This window comes from Bicyclus anynana, chromosome 22 (genome assembly GCF_947172395.1).
Source record: "Bicyclus anynana chromosome 22, ilBicAnyn1.1, whole genome shotgun sequence".
Classification (NCBI taxonomy): domain Eukaryota; kingdom Metazoa; phylum Arthropoda; class Insecta; order Lepidoptera; family Nymphalidae; genus Bicyclus; species Bicyclus anynana.
Genome location: NC_069104.1, coordinates 5,051,446 through 5,068,704, shown reverse-complemented (window position 1 = coordinate 5,068,704; position 17,259 = coordinate 5,051,446). Strand labels below are relative to the sequence as shown.

Sequence of the window (17,259 nt, the reverse complement as noted above, 5' to 3'; positions counted from 1 at the left end):
CTGAGATTGACCGGGTTCGCTAGTAGTTTAATAAAAAAATCTGGATAGGTATATTAATATCAGCTGGCTCTCTACTCTTTTTATTCAAATACATTAAAGTATGAGCAACACAATAATGTTGTTAAATTCAAACAACTTCTTTACTTAACTTCTTTATTACATTAAAATACAGGTATACAAAACATACATGTCATAAGATTTAAATCTATGTATTACATAATAATCAAAGAAAACAACCTAAATGAAGAAGTTAATAAATAATTATTTAATATTTATTACCGTTTACGTCATTTACCTATTTACACAATTTTATCATTTAAGCATTTATTTATATATATTTTTTTTAAATTATGCCTTTAGAATACAAAATATTAATCAAACTTTATAAAAATAATAACTTTTTTCCTAGTCGTCATAATTAAAAAATCCAATACACTGCGTTCGTCACCGCGGCACAGTCGCAACGGTCTTCACCCCACGATCACCCCACGTACGAGGTGCGTAGGTATAGCTCGCGTTTCGACCTTTAGTATGAAGTCCAACTACTGGTTATACTGTGGTTTGAGGCACGTGATATTTAGGTAGGTTGAAAGTACATATCACGTCTCACTGGGCTTTCACGTCTCAAAGTGACTGTTAATTTTATGCTATGAATAGCTTAAATTTGGGATTCTATTTTTCAGATATTACTTACCATGACATCACAATTATGGTTATACAGATCACAAGTGGTGTTGAATTTCTGTCGCTTGTTAAGTCGCCGATCTCTACCACAGACAATGCCTTCTGTTCTATGGCAATGCTTTTTTCGCCAGCACCAATACTCATTATTGATAGCGTTACCTGGTTCTGAAAGTAGACTTCTAATAGAAGTATTTATCTATTAGAAGATATTTGATATTTAACCTTCACGTCATATTTTGTTTCGAGTCTTATCTTTTTTTGTACGGTAGAAAAATTTATTATTTGAATATCAGTTTCTCATCCTCATCATCATCATCATTATCATCACTAACCGCTGAAAGACGTACACAGCTGGACATAGATCTCTTGCATGGACCTCTTGCATGGACTTCTATACACGCCATTCTCGAGAACATGCAGCGATTCCCTGCAAGCCGCTTGATGTCCTTTGCCCAACAACATCGCTCAACCTACACTGCGCTTTCCGGTACGGAGTCGCCATTCCACTATCTATCCATCGGCTTTTTCAACTATACTCGTATGCCCTGCCCGTTGCCACCTCAGCATTGCGACTCGCTGATCTATGTCAGTAACTTTGCTTCAAATACGGATCTTTCTGATTCGATCACACAGGGACACCCCAAGCATAGCTCGTTCCATCGCCCTCTGAGTGACTTTGAGCCTTTTTATGAGGGCCACGGCTTTTTATAATTGCATTTTTTACTAGTCTAAAATGTATTTAGGGAATTAATAAAAAAGATTTTGTTTTTAAATGGATCTTTTATAAGTCAACAAAATATGTTAACAAATGTCAAATGTTTTAACATATATTAATTTATTTTCTTGGTCTGCTTGTAAGTCTGTTTTTCGCTTGTCATAATATTTAATCATACCCACTGTCAGATTTTTCATTATATAATTTATGTGTTTCTTCTATTTCAAGTGATTTAACTTCTCTTGCTTGAATACCATCTTCGTTACCTTGAGATTTATTTCCAGATTCGCCAATATCAGCGTCATTCACACCATCTCTTTCATTCTCTAATTTTGTATTACTTACTTCATCATTTTTCTCTAGTTGAGTTTCAACATCGTCATTATTACTAGCTTCTACAATATTATCTAATTTATCCGCTCCATCATTATTATTATCATCATTTTCTTCATCAACTGTATCTTTATTATTAGCTTCATCAGTTACATCCTCATTATTTACTTCTTTAGCTTCGTTTTCATTCTTTATTTCAACAGTCTCCTCTAACTCATCTGCTTCAACTCTATCCACTTCACTAGCATTGTCAAGTCCTTTTATTTTACTTTCATTCTCGATTTCATTATCTTGATCTTCTTCATTGGTTTGCTCAACGTTACTTTCTTTACCGCTATCATTAGTTTCAGCATTATCTTCTAAAAGTAGTTCAGTATCGATTGGGGGTAAATTTTGACACTTGGCTAGGCAAGTTTTTACATAATCTAAAAAAAAGAGTCATGTCAATAAATTAAATAATATTTACCTTATGTTATCTAAAATTTAATTTGATTAAAATATTATAAGAAAAACTACTTTTTAACTTTATATTTAAAAACAATAGGATAAAATATATTTTTTTCGTCCATTTCGTCCACCCTTAGCCATCCTTGAACTTTTTTCTTTTTTTCTTTAAGATATCGTAATGATTAAAAAAATTCTTACTAGCGTTTTTCAAACAGTTGTATTCTTTTATATCGCAAGAGTCTAAGAATCGACGTAGTTTTCCTTTCGCATTTTCTCCGCATTTCTCTTTACCGTCGTGAATACATATTTTAGCCTGATAGCATTTCTGAAATTAAATAAATTTATTAAAATGGCTGAAAATATAAAGTTGAAAATATATTAATAGATAAAGAGCAGGAGATAAGTATTTTGATAAGTATTTTTAGGTATTAGTTTTAATTTTAATTTATTTTATAGTTGTAGATATAATGATATTTCCTATTATTTTATTTTTATAATAAGTTTAGCCTAGTTAAATATTATTGTCTCAGCTAGTATAAATAATTGTACTGTTTATTAATAGATAAATGTTGGCTTATCTGCTTATTTATTATCCAGCTAAAAAAAGCTACTCGTAATTGATTTATTCGCACCACCATACGCTAAGCAATTAGCCGTTAAATAAATATAAAAGATTAATTAAATTTATTGAAGAAATTGTTTTATTTAGGTAATATTACATTAAATAAATAATTAACGTTAAAATGAATATATTTTAATTTATATGAGTATGAAGATGTATTTAAAAGAATAAAAGATACAACTTACTTTAGAAGCATCGGATTTAACTAAAATGCTTACAAAGAAAGCAATACCTGAAAAATATTAAAAAATCTAAAAAAAAGTTTCTGCACATGTGTATATAAAACAATTTTGTTTTTATTACTTACCCAGCAGAAATAATTTTATGCGCATATTGCTTTTATTTTACTCTTTTTCAACGGCATTTTTATGCAAAAAATTGTATTAAAGATGAAAAAATTCAATTTGGTTTTCCAGTCAAACAAATCAACATAAAATGCTTGTGAGAAATCATAGTGGACTAATATTCTTGATAATATTAAACTTAAGTAACACTTTGAAACAGAAGAAAAAGAAAACATTTTATGTGAGTATTTTTCTATCATATATTATTTTTTATTAAAACAATAATATGATTTTTAATACAAACTAGCATGTGCTCGCGACTTCGTCCGCGTGGAATTCGGATTTTCACAAATCCCGCGGGAACCATGGATTTTCCGGGATGTAAAGTTAGCCTGTGTTAATCCAGAGTTAAGTCTATTTCCATTCCAAATTTCAGCCAAACCGCTTCAGTAGCCGCAGCGTAAAGGAGGAATAAACATACTTGTACACACACACACACACCGACTTTCGGCTTTATAATGTTTGCGTGATTCCGTGAAAAATATACAATAAATAGACGTGAAAACCTACTCAAATCTTACCAAAATAAAGTTAAATTTATTTGTTGGAAACTTGTGTTATATGAGTATTGAGTATCCACCTAGCATTTGTTTATTATTAGATACTACGAGTACTAACTTAGGTTAGGCTTAATTGAAATGTGTTTTTTGTAGAATAATAAATAAACATACTTGTACACACACACACACACCGACTTTCGGCTTTATAATGTTTGCGTGATTCCGTGAAAAATATACAATAAATAGACGTGAAAACCTACTCAAATCTTACCAAAATAAAGTTAAATTTATTTGTTGGAAACTTGTGTTATATGAGTATTGAGTATCCACCTAGCATTTGTTTATTATTAGATACTACGAGTACTAACTTAGGTTAGGCTTAATTGAAATGTGTTTTTTGTAGAATAATAAATAAATTAAAATTAAAAATTAATTAAATTAACACAAAGAGGTATCCTTAATCTAAGAATATTACTGTACTAAATTATTGTAGCATTTCATAGGTGAAGGAATTTTTAAAATAGCTTTAGCGGGCTTAGGCATGAAAGCTTAAGAAACAAACAAGCTCAATATGCATTGTTTTGTAATACATATTTGTATAAGTATGGAATTTGTATAATTGATAATGATAGATAGGTATCGTAGACGAAATAACTAAATCATTATAGCTGTTAAAAACGATTATTCGATATTCTTGAAAATGTTAAATTAAATTATAGAACTTTTTTTATTTTAGACGAACTGTTTAAGAGCATCGTTATGTATACATGATGGTAAGCGTATCTGCGGATTGGACCCCAATACTAGAGAAACAAGACGATTCCTCAATACATGTGACATTCACGAGTTCAACTGTGAATATGATACTAGTAAGTATCAAAATCACGAGCCGTAATAGTCCTCTAAAATAGTGGGTTTGACCTCTGCCTCGGATTCCGGAAGGTGTGGGCACACGCAGAGAATTAAGAAAATTCCCTGATATGCAGGTTTCCTCAAGATGTTTTTCCTTCACTGTTTGAGACACGTGATATTTCATTTCTTAAAATGCACACAACTGAAAAGTTCGAGGCATGCCCCAGACCGGAATCGAACCCACACCCTCCGGGCTATCACAGCTCTTACGTATATGAATTCTGCCAATCCGCATTGGGCTAGCGTGGTAGACTATAAGCCTAACCCCTCTCATTCTGAGAAGAGTTACAACAGTGAGCCGAATATGGGTTATTAATGATTATGATGTGAGTCTGGACCCTTGAAACTTGCTACCTCCCGCTATAATGATCCAAACCTTTAGTTGCCTATTACTTAACTATGGTAAGAGAGGTGGAGAAACTTATAGCTTCTGTGAAATGTGGAAGATCTAACTGACACAGACACTCTTTCTATTACAGACTTCATAAAAACTCAAGACATAAAATGCCGACATACACCACCATTATAACTTGCTGTGTTAAACAATATTCAATTATTCATAGAATATACCATACTGTGGGATGTTTAGATTACGCTATGGACAATGATGTTTTTGCAAACAGACATAGGTAAGTGAATATTAAACCACGTTACTCGCAGTGAATCAGTCGAGCTGAGAAGTTTTCTATTGCTAATTATGGTACCTAACCAACTAACAGGTAAAATTGTAGTTAAGTTTTAATAGTAGTTCTTGTAATGATTTTAATCCCTTCTCCTGTGAAGGTAGGACAGGACACCTTCCTCAGATTCCAGAAGGCTGTTAAAATTGGAAATTGATGAATGATTTTAAGCTAATGAAGATTGTGTTTGAATTTGCTACAAGATTTTTTCCTTTATGATCTATATTGGACCCTTCTCCTGTGAGAATTTCTATTTAGGTCTTTACTATCAACCTTATACAATAAACAACAAATCAATTGACAAAACGTCATCTTCATACTATGATACGAAATACAAATGTCATCCGGTGCTTACTGGTGGATATAGTATGTAAATGACATTTTGTCAATTGATTTGTTGTTTATTTTAAATATGTTGATAATAAAGGACATAATGGTGAATAGACCAGCAAACCGTAGTAAACTGATAACGTCATCAACCCATATTCAGCTCACTGCTGAGCTCGAGTCTCCTCTCAGAATAAGAAAGGTAAGGCCAATAGTCAACCACTCTGGCTCAATACGGATTGGCAGACTTCTCATACACACACATTAAGATAATTCTCTGGTATGCAGGTTTCCTCACGATGTTTTCCTTCACCGTTTGGGGCACGTAATATTTAATTTCTTAAAATGCACACAACTGATACTTTAACCGGACCGGATTTGAACCCACACCCTCAGGAATCGGAGGCAGAGGTCATATCCACTGGGCTATCACGGCTTAGTAAACTGATGAAATAGGATAATTAATGATTTTAATTTAAAGCCAATGAAAATTTTTGTTTGAATTTGCTATAGGAATGATTTCTCTTATTAAAATTATTCCAACATCTATAATTGTAAAAATTTCGTCAAGATTGCTTCATCGAGCTTGTTAACTTTGTCCTATTGAAATGATAATTTGGATTTTTTTTATGCTTGACAGTTATTCTAGTAGCGTGTGTGCTGTGGACACTGGTTTACGCTCATGGACCTCCGCGCGAACGCGACAATGAAGACGTCTCTATGGGTCGGAAGGTAAAAAAAGTACGGCATGCATTTTTTTTCAAGGCTTATGTCCACCAAATCAAAATCAAAATTCATTTATTTCAAGTAGGCTTAATTTACAAGCACTTTTGACACGTCAGTTGACTATTTTTTTTTTTTTTTTATTTTATTCTACCACCGGTTCGGAAGGCAGGTTCTGCTGAGAAGATACCGGCAAGAAACTCAACAGTTGCTCTTTTGAAATGAAAAAGTCTTACAGTATTATAATTTACAATTGATAACAATTACAGTTTCTTATAGTTTTACTTCCTGTGTGAAGGTGGAAGCTGATCCAATGGCCTCCAAGCACCTTTAAGGAACTCATCAATAGTGTAGTAACCTCGACTAAGTAAATGTTTTTAACACATTGCTTAAAGTTGTGCATTTTCAAATCAATCATAGTCTTGGGGATCTTGTTATAGAAGAGTACACCCAAACCTACAAAAGATTTTTTAACTCTTTGGAGACGATACGCAGAAATAACTAATTTATAGTAATAACTAGCAAGACGTGGCAGTAAGAGTTGATCAATTGATAATGATAATGAATGATGATGATGATGATAATTTTACTTTTCTATAGATGGGAGCCAAATGGTGTAGCATGGCGAAGGTTTGCAACCACGACCGCGTGCCGATCTGTGGTATCAGTCACGCTGGTGACGTCATGGGTTTCAGGGACCTTTGCGACATGTTCGATTATAACTGTATAAGACGGAGGAGTAAGTTGTTTATTGCGTTTAACTACAAGTTATTGACGTAACTTACTATAGCTTGGCAACTTTGTTCGTAACACTCCCGATGTTGCGCGCGGGGCTGGCGGCGTGTAGCGATGACTGAAAAACCCACGACTGATGCATGTCACTTCCACACCCGCACAGTCTTTCCGCCCGTCGCCCGCATATCATGGGAGTGAGTGAGAACGAACTTGCTAGACTATACAACTACCTACGTACTATCACTATTCGATAGTTTTTACTTGGCACCCACGACATCCCTATCTTTGACTTCACTCGGGTTTCTGTCTTTGAGAGGAAGAGAGAGAAAAGTTAATTAGTGACAGGCGACTGAGACTGACATATTTCCCAATGTAGTAATCCTAGTAATCAGTAGGTACTTACAGTATCTATACTATACTACTATACTAATATATAAAACTGAAGAGTTTGTTTGTTTCTTTGTTTGTTTGAAAGCGCTAATCTCAGGAAATACTGGTCTGGTAGGCTAGGCTTATTTTATCCCCGTATTCCTAAAGGAACGGGAACCATGCGGGTGAAACCGCGCGGCGTCTACTAATCTTTAATAAAGCACTAGCAGACATCCCGCGTTTCAACCGCGTCGTTCCCGTTCCTGTCGGAACACCGGGATAAATTAAAGCCTTAAGACACTCTCAAATAATGTGGCGTTCTTATGGTAAAAAAATATTCAAAATCAGTTTTGTAGATTCAGAGATTACTACCCACAACGTCGCAATCTCACAACTTAAGAAAGAAACATATAATATGTTATCGCCGCGTTAGCCGCTTTTAAATTTACATGTTTTTAATAAATAGTGTAGTGTAATAGTAGTCTGTGACGGATATGACGTCGTGCTTCAGTGTGCTCGTGGCGTTCGAGTCGTCCACATCTCTTGTTGTGTAATTCTTTATGGGTTACTTGGGATAGGCGAACAACAGGCGGGGAACACTCCCCTTTTCCACTCAAGTCACTCGAGTGGAAAAGGGGAGTGTTAGTCGACTGTCAAAGGATCCTTTAACCCTACTCACATCGTTCACAAGTACGTGACTTCACTCAAGGTCATTCTCTACCATTCTAGGGTCTTATTTAGGTTACAGTTTGATTGGTTAATTAAGTTATCCAGACAAGTGTTGTGAATCATAACCTTTGTTCGACATTAGTTTTCTTATATTTGTAATCACTTTTGAGTCCTATTATAAATATTAGTATAGACTTGAGTAATAAAAATTAATTATAATTACGTTTTATATTTCAGATTACAGACAAACAGCGTGTCCGGAAGACAAGTCCATTCTTACCGTCTCCCGCCGCCCGACCAATAGTTTTTACGACGACAAATGATATTATTTTTGTAAACAACAACTATTTAAACACTTTCATACCCATATTGAATAATTTATGTATCCTTTAGATCAAGCTTGCTCGTAATAATAATAAAGAATTTATTTTAAATCTATTTCATTTCGAGTTTCCCATGCATGATTTTTAATGTAAACTGTACTCATCATTTAACCTTTAACGGATCAGCAATACAACAAATTAGCTTTCTGTTGTTCTATTAAATAATTTTAGACGGCCTCCGTGGCGCAGTGGTATGCGCGGTGGATTTACAAAACGGAGGTCCTGGGTTCGATCCCCGGCTGGGCAGATTGAGATTTTCTTAATTGGTCCAGGTCTGGCTGGTGGGCTTAGGTCATGGTTAGTTACCACACTACCCTGTGGATTTTCATCCTCCTCCTAAGAACTTCCACTACTATCTTAGAATGCATTATCACTTACAATCAGGTGAGATTGTAGTCAAGAGCTTACTTGTGAAGAGTTAAAAAAAACTTTTAATCGATTTAAATATTTGTTCTATCATCTGTTTATCTAGTCATCTATTTGAATAACTAGTTAAGAGTACAAGCATTTTATAATAGCTGCTAAAATTCCTAAAACAATAAATTCGTTCATGTATAATTTATAAGCGGCGGCAATAATAATATTATTCCATTATACGATTGATGAATTCAATGATTTGAATGCAACCTAGAACTTTTAGTTATAGGTCTATAACTAAAAGATCTAGATTGCATTCTAATAATTATCAATAATACCTAATCAATGTGGTTTAGCCTCTGAAGGATAGAGGTCAACCCATAACGTAGCCATGCTTTTCACCGGACGACCAGCGTACGCCAAGTAAACGATTTTAAGGAAGTGTCCCTTTACGAAGCATCCATTCCCTGGCAATCGCTTTTGACAGCCGTATGCGCTGCGCAACGAATATACAGAAAGCCCCTTATATTATATGATGAGTCTTCTCTGTCCTATGATTTGCGCTTAAACCAAACTACCCCTCCGCCCCAAGGCTACAAGACATGCATACGTCACATACATATGTAAGCTTATCTTGCTCAATGCACATCGGCCATAGGTGGCCGCACTGTACCCCTTCAAATATGCGGCGAGCCAGGGATTGGTAGTGGTTTGTACCTACGCGGTAATAACATCTACAAAAACCTAGATCTCCTAAAAATAGCTCAATACATTAAGCAGCTCTCAAAATAGTTAAATAACTAGTTATTTTTTAATAATTTGTTCCATATCTTTTAAACATGACTAATATTCCTATCCAACTACTCGTAGTCGGAAAAGACTGTTTTATGAGTAGGTAAGAAAATAGTCCAGTGGGCAGGGAAAGAACGATGACCTCCTGAGGTTGGGGCTTAAAACACCCCCAAATAAAGAAAAACTGTAAAAAAAGATGCCACTGAAAAGTCCTTTACGATCCTGATGTTGATAATCTTAAGCCCTCATTCGCACGAGATTTTTTTTTTAACGGACGTAAAAAAACGTTTAAATAAAGTATGAAGTAAATTAAAGGTCCAACGCCTAAAATTTAAAATGCAACACTGCTCGAAAAAAAGCGTCGTGTTTTCAAAAAGTTTTCGTGTGAACATACGAGTATACTTGGGAATGCATTTGTTGTATTTGAATGTTTTTTTAACGTCCGTTAAAAAAATTCTCGTACGTGGGGACAATTTTTCTCAGGCTATAAAACCAAGCCAAGACGAGGTCCCCTGATTTTCAACGATATAGCTATAAAAGAGATTCCTAAACATCCAAGCCGAAACGTAAACTAGGTATTGTATGAAGTTTGCTATTGTAAAGCGTTGCCCGATATCCGTTAATTGTGCTAAAGTTTCAAGATTGTCTTTACTGAATATTAGACACTGTTTGTGAAGACACGTCTAAAATATAACAGTATACTAAAATATGCATTTACTACATGCACAACTACATGTTATATTATTTGCCATAGTGCATTCACACATAGTTGGAGACAAAGCTCATCTGGTGAGTTTTATTCAAATTGATGAAACTAATTTCACAAACCATGCACTTCATAAGCATCATTTTATAAAAGAATATTTCAGAAATATACACAAATATACTTTGCAAATGTATTGAACGGTAAATATCAATCATTTTTCCAAACGTTGTTTGTGAAAAGTGATTGGTTTTTGATTGGTCACCGGTCCAATATACAGCTATATTCCCTATAAGTTATTGTATGAAAATCTGTTCCTGAAATTAAAGACGAAGTAAAGTTTTATAAATTAGTTAGTATGTGCTCGTCTTTTACCGCCCCTCTCAATTTTCGGTAATTAATAATATGATGTACAGTCTGTTCATTTGTTATAGTGTTGTTTTATTTCAGACTGAATTGAAAAAACTGTGTGAACACGCTTACATCTGTTTCCATGACAATATCATGATTTGCGGCAAATCGGTGAACGAAGCGAGAACCTTTCTAGATCTTTGCGACCTTTACGAGTACTCCTGCGAGTATAATATGGGTAAATATTAATATTGAATATTGAATATTATTGAATTGACGCATAGGAAAACAGTTGTCAAGATATAAGTTTAAAATATTATAGTTATACAAAGACATTATGTGTCACGAAGAATTTGGATTAACTATGGACGGCTTATAATCTTTTGCCGCACAATTAGTTCGTTAATAAAGAAATAAACTAAATTATAATAATTATTCTCCTTTATTAGTTTTCAGACACGTGAAAGAAGAAGAAGGAGTCTGTCCAAATGAAAAAGCATTAAACCGTGGAGTAGGATAAAAACATGATTGTATGAATTTTTACATTACATTTTTTTACAATTTTTACCTTTATTATACTATTGAGATATTACGTTCATTTCACATTTATTTTAGCTATTTCTAGAAATTACAATAAATTCTGCGTAGAAAATAATTTTCTTATTGTTATGGTGGTTCTTAATGATCATAATACTGGATTACAAGATGGCACCAAAGCAAAATCTGGAAAAAGAAATATTTAGTTTACTGAATAACTTAAAAATAAAACTTCATTTTTAGCTAAAGATAATTTTTAATGGTTTTGATAACAAAACATCTATCAATATTATAACTAAATAAGAGTAAATTTGAACTAAGATAGTGCTCTTACTTTTTAAATTAGGATAAATTAGGTGATTGTGACTCTGTTTTCATAATTGTAAGTAAATAGAGTCACAAGATAAGATTGCATTTGATTTTAAGTAGTTGAAACAGTTATTTTAATTAATTAAATAAAACAAAGGAGTGAATGAAAATTACTTACTGTACTTCCAATAGCAGTTAACTTGTAACATATGGCAGATATCGTCAAATTTTGCGTAACCAAAATTGTCGTCGTAACCACAAATTGGGTCAAAGCTTCTACGACATAAAACCGCTACGGAACACCATGGACTGGGTTGTTTCTCATTTTGGGTATTTGAATATACCATCGGACTACCACCAAAAGAACGACGAGACTGAAAAGAAAAATATCTTGGAAAACAGAATACTGTGTATTTAGAGCAACTAAAGAAGGAATATTCCAGTCTAGTAAACTGAGTAAAGCCTTCTAGTAACTACATTCTTAAAACAAATTTCATAAAGAATAATAAATGAATCAGTATTAAACAAATTAGATGTCCTTACTTAAACAACAGATAAACCTTAAGGAAATGACTCCTGTACCATGAATGAAAATAAAATAAAAACAAAAGAGGATCATGAATTTATTACACAAGATATTAAGAGCTATAAATATTAAAAGTTTATAAGGTAAGTGAGCGGTTTGTCGCCTGAAGCAAAGTAATGCGAGACAACAGAAAATTAAACCACATAATTTCTACGAACAAGAAACGAATACTTAAATATTGCTTCAGAAGACTCACAACCCACTTACCTCATTTTTAGAAGTAGATAAAACATGTTCAGCCACTGCTACTGGTTCCTCATCATTACGCAACTCTGCCAATATTAAATCCTTGAAGAACATTCCATATTTAGGGACGTTTCTCCCAAATCTAACAATAGGAGGATCATTTTTTACAATATTACTTCGTCTGGTTTTGTGTTGTACCTCAATCTTTTCAGGCAGTTTTGGCTTTTCATAATTACTACTTATAGTGATTATGAGCTCTTTTATAGTATTCTCGTTGGTCTGTGCCAATTTCACAAGATGCTCCAGTGCCTGTGTAAGTTGTATTAGTTTTTCTTCTACGAATTGATTGAATTCATTTTGTTGGCTTTTAACGGCAGTAACTTCACGTTTTGTTTTTTTCTGGCAAAATAATGGCACTGCTTAGCATGACACAGTCTGTTAAAGAATCTTAATTAAACAATTAAAAAAAAAAGATTCTCGAAAATTCTTACCGTGCCAGGTTCCATAGGGTAAACTAAAACGTGATTCAAACTCTCTATTGGTTCTTGATGAGCAAATGCTATCACCGTTAAAAATATGAATCCTGGAATTACATAAGTTTTTAGTGTAGTTCAATTTTACACAGTTATAGAGTAAATTAGATAAAAAAGATTACAAAGAAAAGACTACCTAGGGTTAAAGGCCTCATCGTGTCAATTACTAGCTCCGTACGCCCTACAAATAAGTTCGGAGGCGAAAAAAAGGCCACTTATAGCGTTGTTAATTTGACACATCAACGATAATAGTCTTGATACTTTGAAAATTGATTCATTTTTTTTTCTAAATTTGGTGCACAGTCGTGGCTCCGCACAATATGGCAGTGCACTGTGCTATTCTAATTTTAAATTTCCTAAATTAAGCGATTTTTTATATTTTTGTTTAGGTACATTTCACAAGAAAATATTATTCTGATAACAAGTTATTTTTTAATAAATTCATAACTCTCAAAAATAATATTCATTATTTAAGAACCTTTAAAGGTTAAAATATAAAGGTCAAGCGTAGGTAGAACATATTTTTTATCATAAAAGTCCGTGGGTGTATTTAGTCTTAAAAAATATAATCAAAGAATCGTTCCAAACATTTTACACAAAGAAGAATTTCATTTAACGTAAAAGTATGTAAGTTGAAGCATATTATTGTTTAGTTTTTTTACTATAAGCATAATGGTTTTTTATCATCTTCGTCATCATCATGATCAAATCAGCCGGTGGACCGCCAATGATGAACTTAGAACATTTAAAGGGACTTCCAATCACGGTATTGAACCACCAATGACAAAGCTATGTCGTCAGTCTACCAAGCAGTAGGACGATCAACGCTGAGCTTTCTGGAGGGTTTGCCTTTCTAACCTAAGCTGTTCCTTGATTTATGTGTCAAGCAATATTAGGACAAGAGCCTGTTATAATTAAACATACTTGTATATGTTGGAAGGTAGCAGGTTTCAGGGTCCAATCACAAAACGAAAACAATAAGTATAAAAACGTTATATATTATATTAATTGCTATACATAATACGCGAGGCGAATGACTAGGTGCGAGCAGGTTAGCCAGTCGGATTTTTTTTACTTTTTTAATAAATGACTTGTTAAATGATGTATTTAAAGCATGGATGGACGGACGTTAAGACCCTCAGGTCTGGACCCCAAAAATATGCTACCTTACAAAACCACCAAATTCATAAATTGAATTGATCTATGGTAGTGTACGGACTGACATTTGTAAAATGAGAAGGATATGTCTGGCAATCGCAGTCTTTTCGTACATAAAATCTTCGCTTAATTACAAAGTTCGCGTATATGAAGGTCACTAAGCAACGGAGAAGCATTGTGAACTTTCGGTAAAATCTATTTATATTCTTTAAAAAGGATAGTCCCTTGCTGAACTTTTGTATGAGTAAAAGGTTAAAGGTACTAATTATACGAACAAATTGTTGTTTTTGGATGAAGTGTTTTGTAAAATATTAAATATTAGTTTTTTATGTTGCATGTTGTGTTGTAGAATATTTAATGTGGATTGTGAAAATACGGAAAAAGTAATATCCAACGGTTTTAGATTTATATGTATATTTAATGAAGAATTTCAAACATGTTCAATATTAATGGAATATACCTAGAAAGGACACGTCATGTGAGTATTATCGCAACCATATAGAAACCATAAGTTTTTCTTACACTGCGTTCTGAAAAAAAAAAAGTATCAAAATATATCAGTCCGCGTACATTTCTGAACGTGATTTATAGTTATTAAGTACGCTATGATTAAATTACCAGCGTCCAAGGAATCGATACGCCTCTCAGACAGTAAATTGCACTATTACAGCCGTCACAAGCAATAATGGTACTCGTAATTAAATATGGCAATGTTATTACTTCGATTAATTGCTATTATTTTATTATATTTTTAATCCTACTAATAATAAACACGCAAAAGTTTGTAAGGATGTTAGTTACTCTTTAACGCCGCTACTAATTGAGCGATTTGGCTGAAATTGAATGAAATAAAAATATATTTTACTCTGGATTAACACATAGGCTTCTTTTCATCCCGGAAAAATCTAGTTCCCACGGGATTCATCATTTTAAGTCTTAACAGATTTGGACGAAATAGACAAAGGGCTTCACCTAACTTACATTTCATAAAACATTTAAAGCGATTTTGACTAGCAGATTTTGAGAGATTAGTGCATTGTCGATGATAAAAGCTAGATAGAAAAGTTTAAATTTTGTAGAAAACCGATAGACCAGCGACTTATTGGCAATCCTGCAATCCAAAATATGTAATTTTGCTTCGTTACCAATCAGCTTTTTGGGTTTTAGTCCATCGGCAGAAATACTGTTATCGCCGCGTTGCAACGACTTGCGGTACAGACGGCTTCAGTGTGCTCGTGGCGTTCGAGCCGTCCACATCTCTTGTTGTGTAATTCTTTATGGGTTACTTGGGATAGGCGGGGAGAGTGACTTGACTGGAAAAGGGGAATGTTTGTTAACAGTCCAAGGATCCTTTAACCCTACACACAACGTTCACAAGTGCGTGACTTTACTCAAGATCATTCTCTGCCATTCAAGGATCTTATTTTGGTTACAGTTTGATTTGTTAATTAAGTTGTCCTGACAAATCGTAACCTTTCTTCGAAATTAGTTTTCTTATTTTTGTAATCACTTTTGAGTCTGCTAAAAATACTGAGTTTTTAATTGTAGCTTTTAAAAGTTGAAGAAAATGCACAGCACCTGAAACTTGAAAGCTATAAACCAAGAATAGAATTGGATGGATGTAATTTGCGTTGGGAGTTAATGCAACGCTCTGAATTACTTCCGTAGTTTCCGCGCCCATTTCCGTCGTCGGAGTCGCTTGTTCTTCTATTTTATATTGCAGAATACGTAATGTTTTTAACCGACTTCTAAAAAAGTAGAGAAATTGAACGCAACACTGATATAACTAGTTTAAAGGTTCTTCCACAGAACAAATAAACCATTATTTATAAAAATGGTATCATTGGTAATTTAATCCGTATTGTCTTAGAAAAATTAGATCTTCAAAATCTTAATTACAGCAGTTCATCATTATCAACCCATATTGCGCTCACTGCTAAGGTCGAGTCTCCTTCTAGATTTTTTTTTTAAATGCACACAAATAAATGCACTCGTGCCTTGATAGCCTAGTGGATATGACCTCTGCTTCCGATTCTGGAGGGTGTGGGTTCGAATCCGGTCCGGGGCACCTCCAACTTTTCAGTTGTATGAAAGTTCGAGCACTTTATTCCACACCGGCCATCAGCCAGGGGGTTGTGAGTTTGTATGTATTATATATAAAACATACGAAAATATAAATAAAAGGGGCGAAGGGATCAAAGTGTACATCGATTTTCATGCGGACGAAGTCTCGGGCATCTGCTAGATAATGATATAGATGGTTAGTAATAGTTTGGCCTGGAAATTTTCGGATAAACTAATCCCAATATATTTTTAAAGTATGGTACCTAACAGTGCTAACTTCCACTGAAATTAAATATTTCCAATAGTAGGTAACATAAAACAGTAAAACAAAATGTTTATGACTTAGTTTTACATTATATAGCTCATGTTTCTATTACATATTTTCTTTCAAGTTTCTTTTTCTTTTAAGGCGTCAAACATGTATGCATATATAAATCAAATCACTTGACAATAATGTTAATTTTACTAGGTAAGGATCCTTTATGAAATGTTAATTTACATTTTGTCACTTATGCTTCTCTAAGGTAAAATATCTGAAAATATATTTGGACAAAACCTTAGCAGATATATCCAATTAATTTGAACATAGCTGTGTTTTGTTAGTTGAACAAATATTAATTTATATTCTGTACATAAAGCAGATTACCATGAATTTCATAATTATATTATTCTCTCATTTATTTTTTCGCATTTTTTTAATACAGCGATTAAAAATACAATATAAAAAATAGAAAAATAATATATATTTATTAAAGTCTGTGTCCGACATCCAACAACCTACTGAAATATTAATTGATTATAAAACACGGCTAAAACTCACGTGATATTAGGTTGGAGTATGCTCGTTTAGTTTCGAACCTATACGTGGCCCTTAGTCATGAGCTGGTACTTACAACGCGGCACGATCCAAATCAGTTTGGATGAGTTTTAGCCGTGTTTTATAATCAATTAATAACACTCACGATAGTTTAAATTCTAAAATAATCTAGAGAAAACTTACAGCTTATTTAAAGAGTCGAATATTTAATTTCAGCTATCAATTCTCTGATGATTTATCCATTTGTGTCAACTCATAGTGAGAGTATAAAGGTAAGACGACATATTCTTTACAATAACAAGAACCACATACAGGTGTATGATAAATGACATAAGATAGGCAGAGAGACGCGATAGCCCAGTGGATATGACATCTGCTTTTGATTTGGAGGGCATAGGTTCGAATCCGGTCAAGGACATGCAC

General features: G+C 33.6%; 3 protein-coding genes across 3 annotated transcripts; 1 reads left to right on the top strand and 2 right to left on the bottom strand.

Annotated features, from left to right (window-relative positions):
* Positions 1–1,567: 1,567 nt before the first annotated feature.
* On the bottom strand, positions 1,568–3,133 carry LOC128199308 (uncharacterized protein DDB_G0290685). Its single transcript, XM_052888280.1, has 2 exons — positions 3,109–3,133; positions 1,568–2,157 (listed from the first exon to the last, which is right to left on the bottom strand). The coding sequence occupies exons 1-2, from the start codon at positions 3,131–3,133 to the stop codon at positions 1,568–1,570; spliced, it is 615 nt and encodes a 204-aa protein (XP_052744240.1).
* Positions 3,134–5,161: 2,028 nt separating this feature from the next.
* LOC112046864 (uncharacterized) lies at positions 5,162–8,383 on the top strand. Its single transcript, XM_024083686.2, has 4 exons — positions 5,162–5,186; positions 6,205–6,296; positions 6,888–7,026; positions 8,298–8,383. Exons 1-4 carry the CDS (start codon positions 5,162–5,164, stop codon positions 8,381–8,383), a joined length of 342 nt encoding a protein of 113 aa, XP_023939454.1.
* Positions 8,384–12,100: 3,717 nt separating this feature from the next.
* Positions 12,101–12,972, bottom strand: LOC112046862 (uncharacterized). The gene is made up of 3 exons (XM_052888423.1): positions 12,934–12,972; positions 12,756–12,847; positions 12,101–12,663 (listed from the first exon to the last, which is right to left on the bottom strand). The coding sequence occupies exons 1-3, from the start codon at positions 12,950–12,952 to the stop codon at positions 12,271–12,273; spliced, it is 504 nt and encodes a 167-aa protein (XP_052744383.1). The 5' UTR covers positions 12,953–12,972; the 3' UTR covers positions 12,101–12,270.
* Between the last annotated feature and the right edge of the window lie 4,287 nt (positions 12,973–17,259).

Bases quoted from the DNA above. Each gene is read 5' to 3' on its own strand.
- LOC128199308 (XM_052888280.1), bottom strand. From the start codon at position 3,133: ATGCGCATAAAATTATTTCTGCTGG. The intron at 2,158-3,108 runs GTAAGTAATAAA...TCTTTTTTTTAG, and splicing joins CATAAAATTATTTCTGCTGG to ATTATGTAAAAACTTGCCTA.
- LOC112046864 (XM_024083686.2), top strand. From the start codon at position 5,162: ATGATGTTTTTGCAAACAGACATAG. The intron at 5,187-6,204 runs GTAAGTGAATAT...TATGCTTGACAG, and splicing joins GTTTTTGCAAACAGACATAG to TTATTCTAGTAGCGTGTGTG. The intron at 6,297-6,887 runs GTAAAAAAAGTA...ACTTTTCTATAG, and splicing joins ACGTCTCTATGGGTCGGAAG to ATGGGAGCCAAATGGTGTAG.
- LOC112046862 (XM_052888423.1), bottom strand. The intron at 12,664-12,755 runs GTAAGAATTTTC...TTATTTTGCCAG, and splicing joins ACCCTATGGAACCTGGCACG to AAAAAAACAAAACGTGAAGT.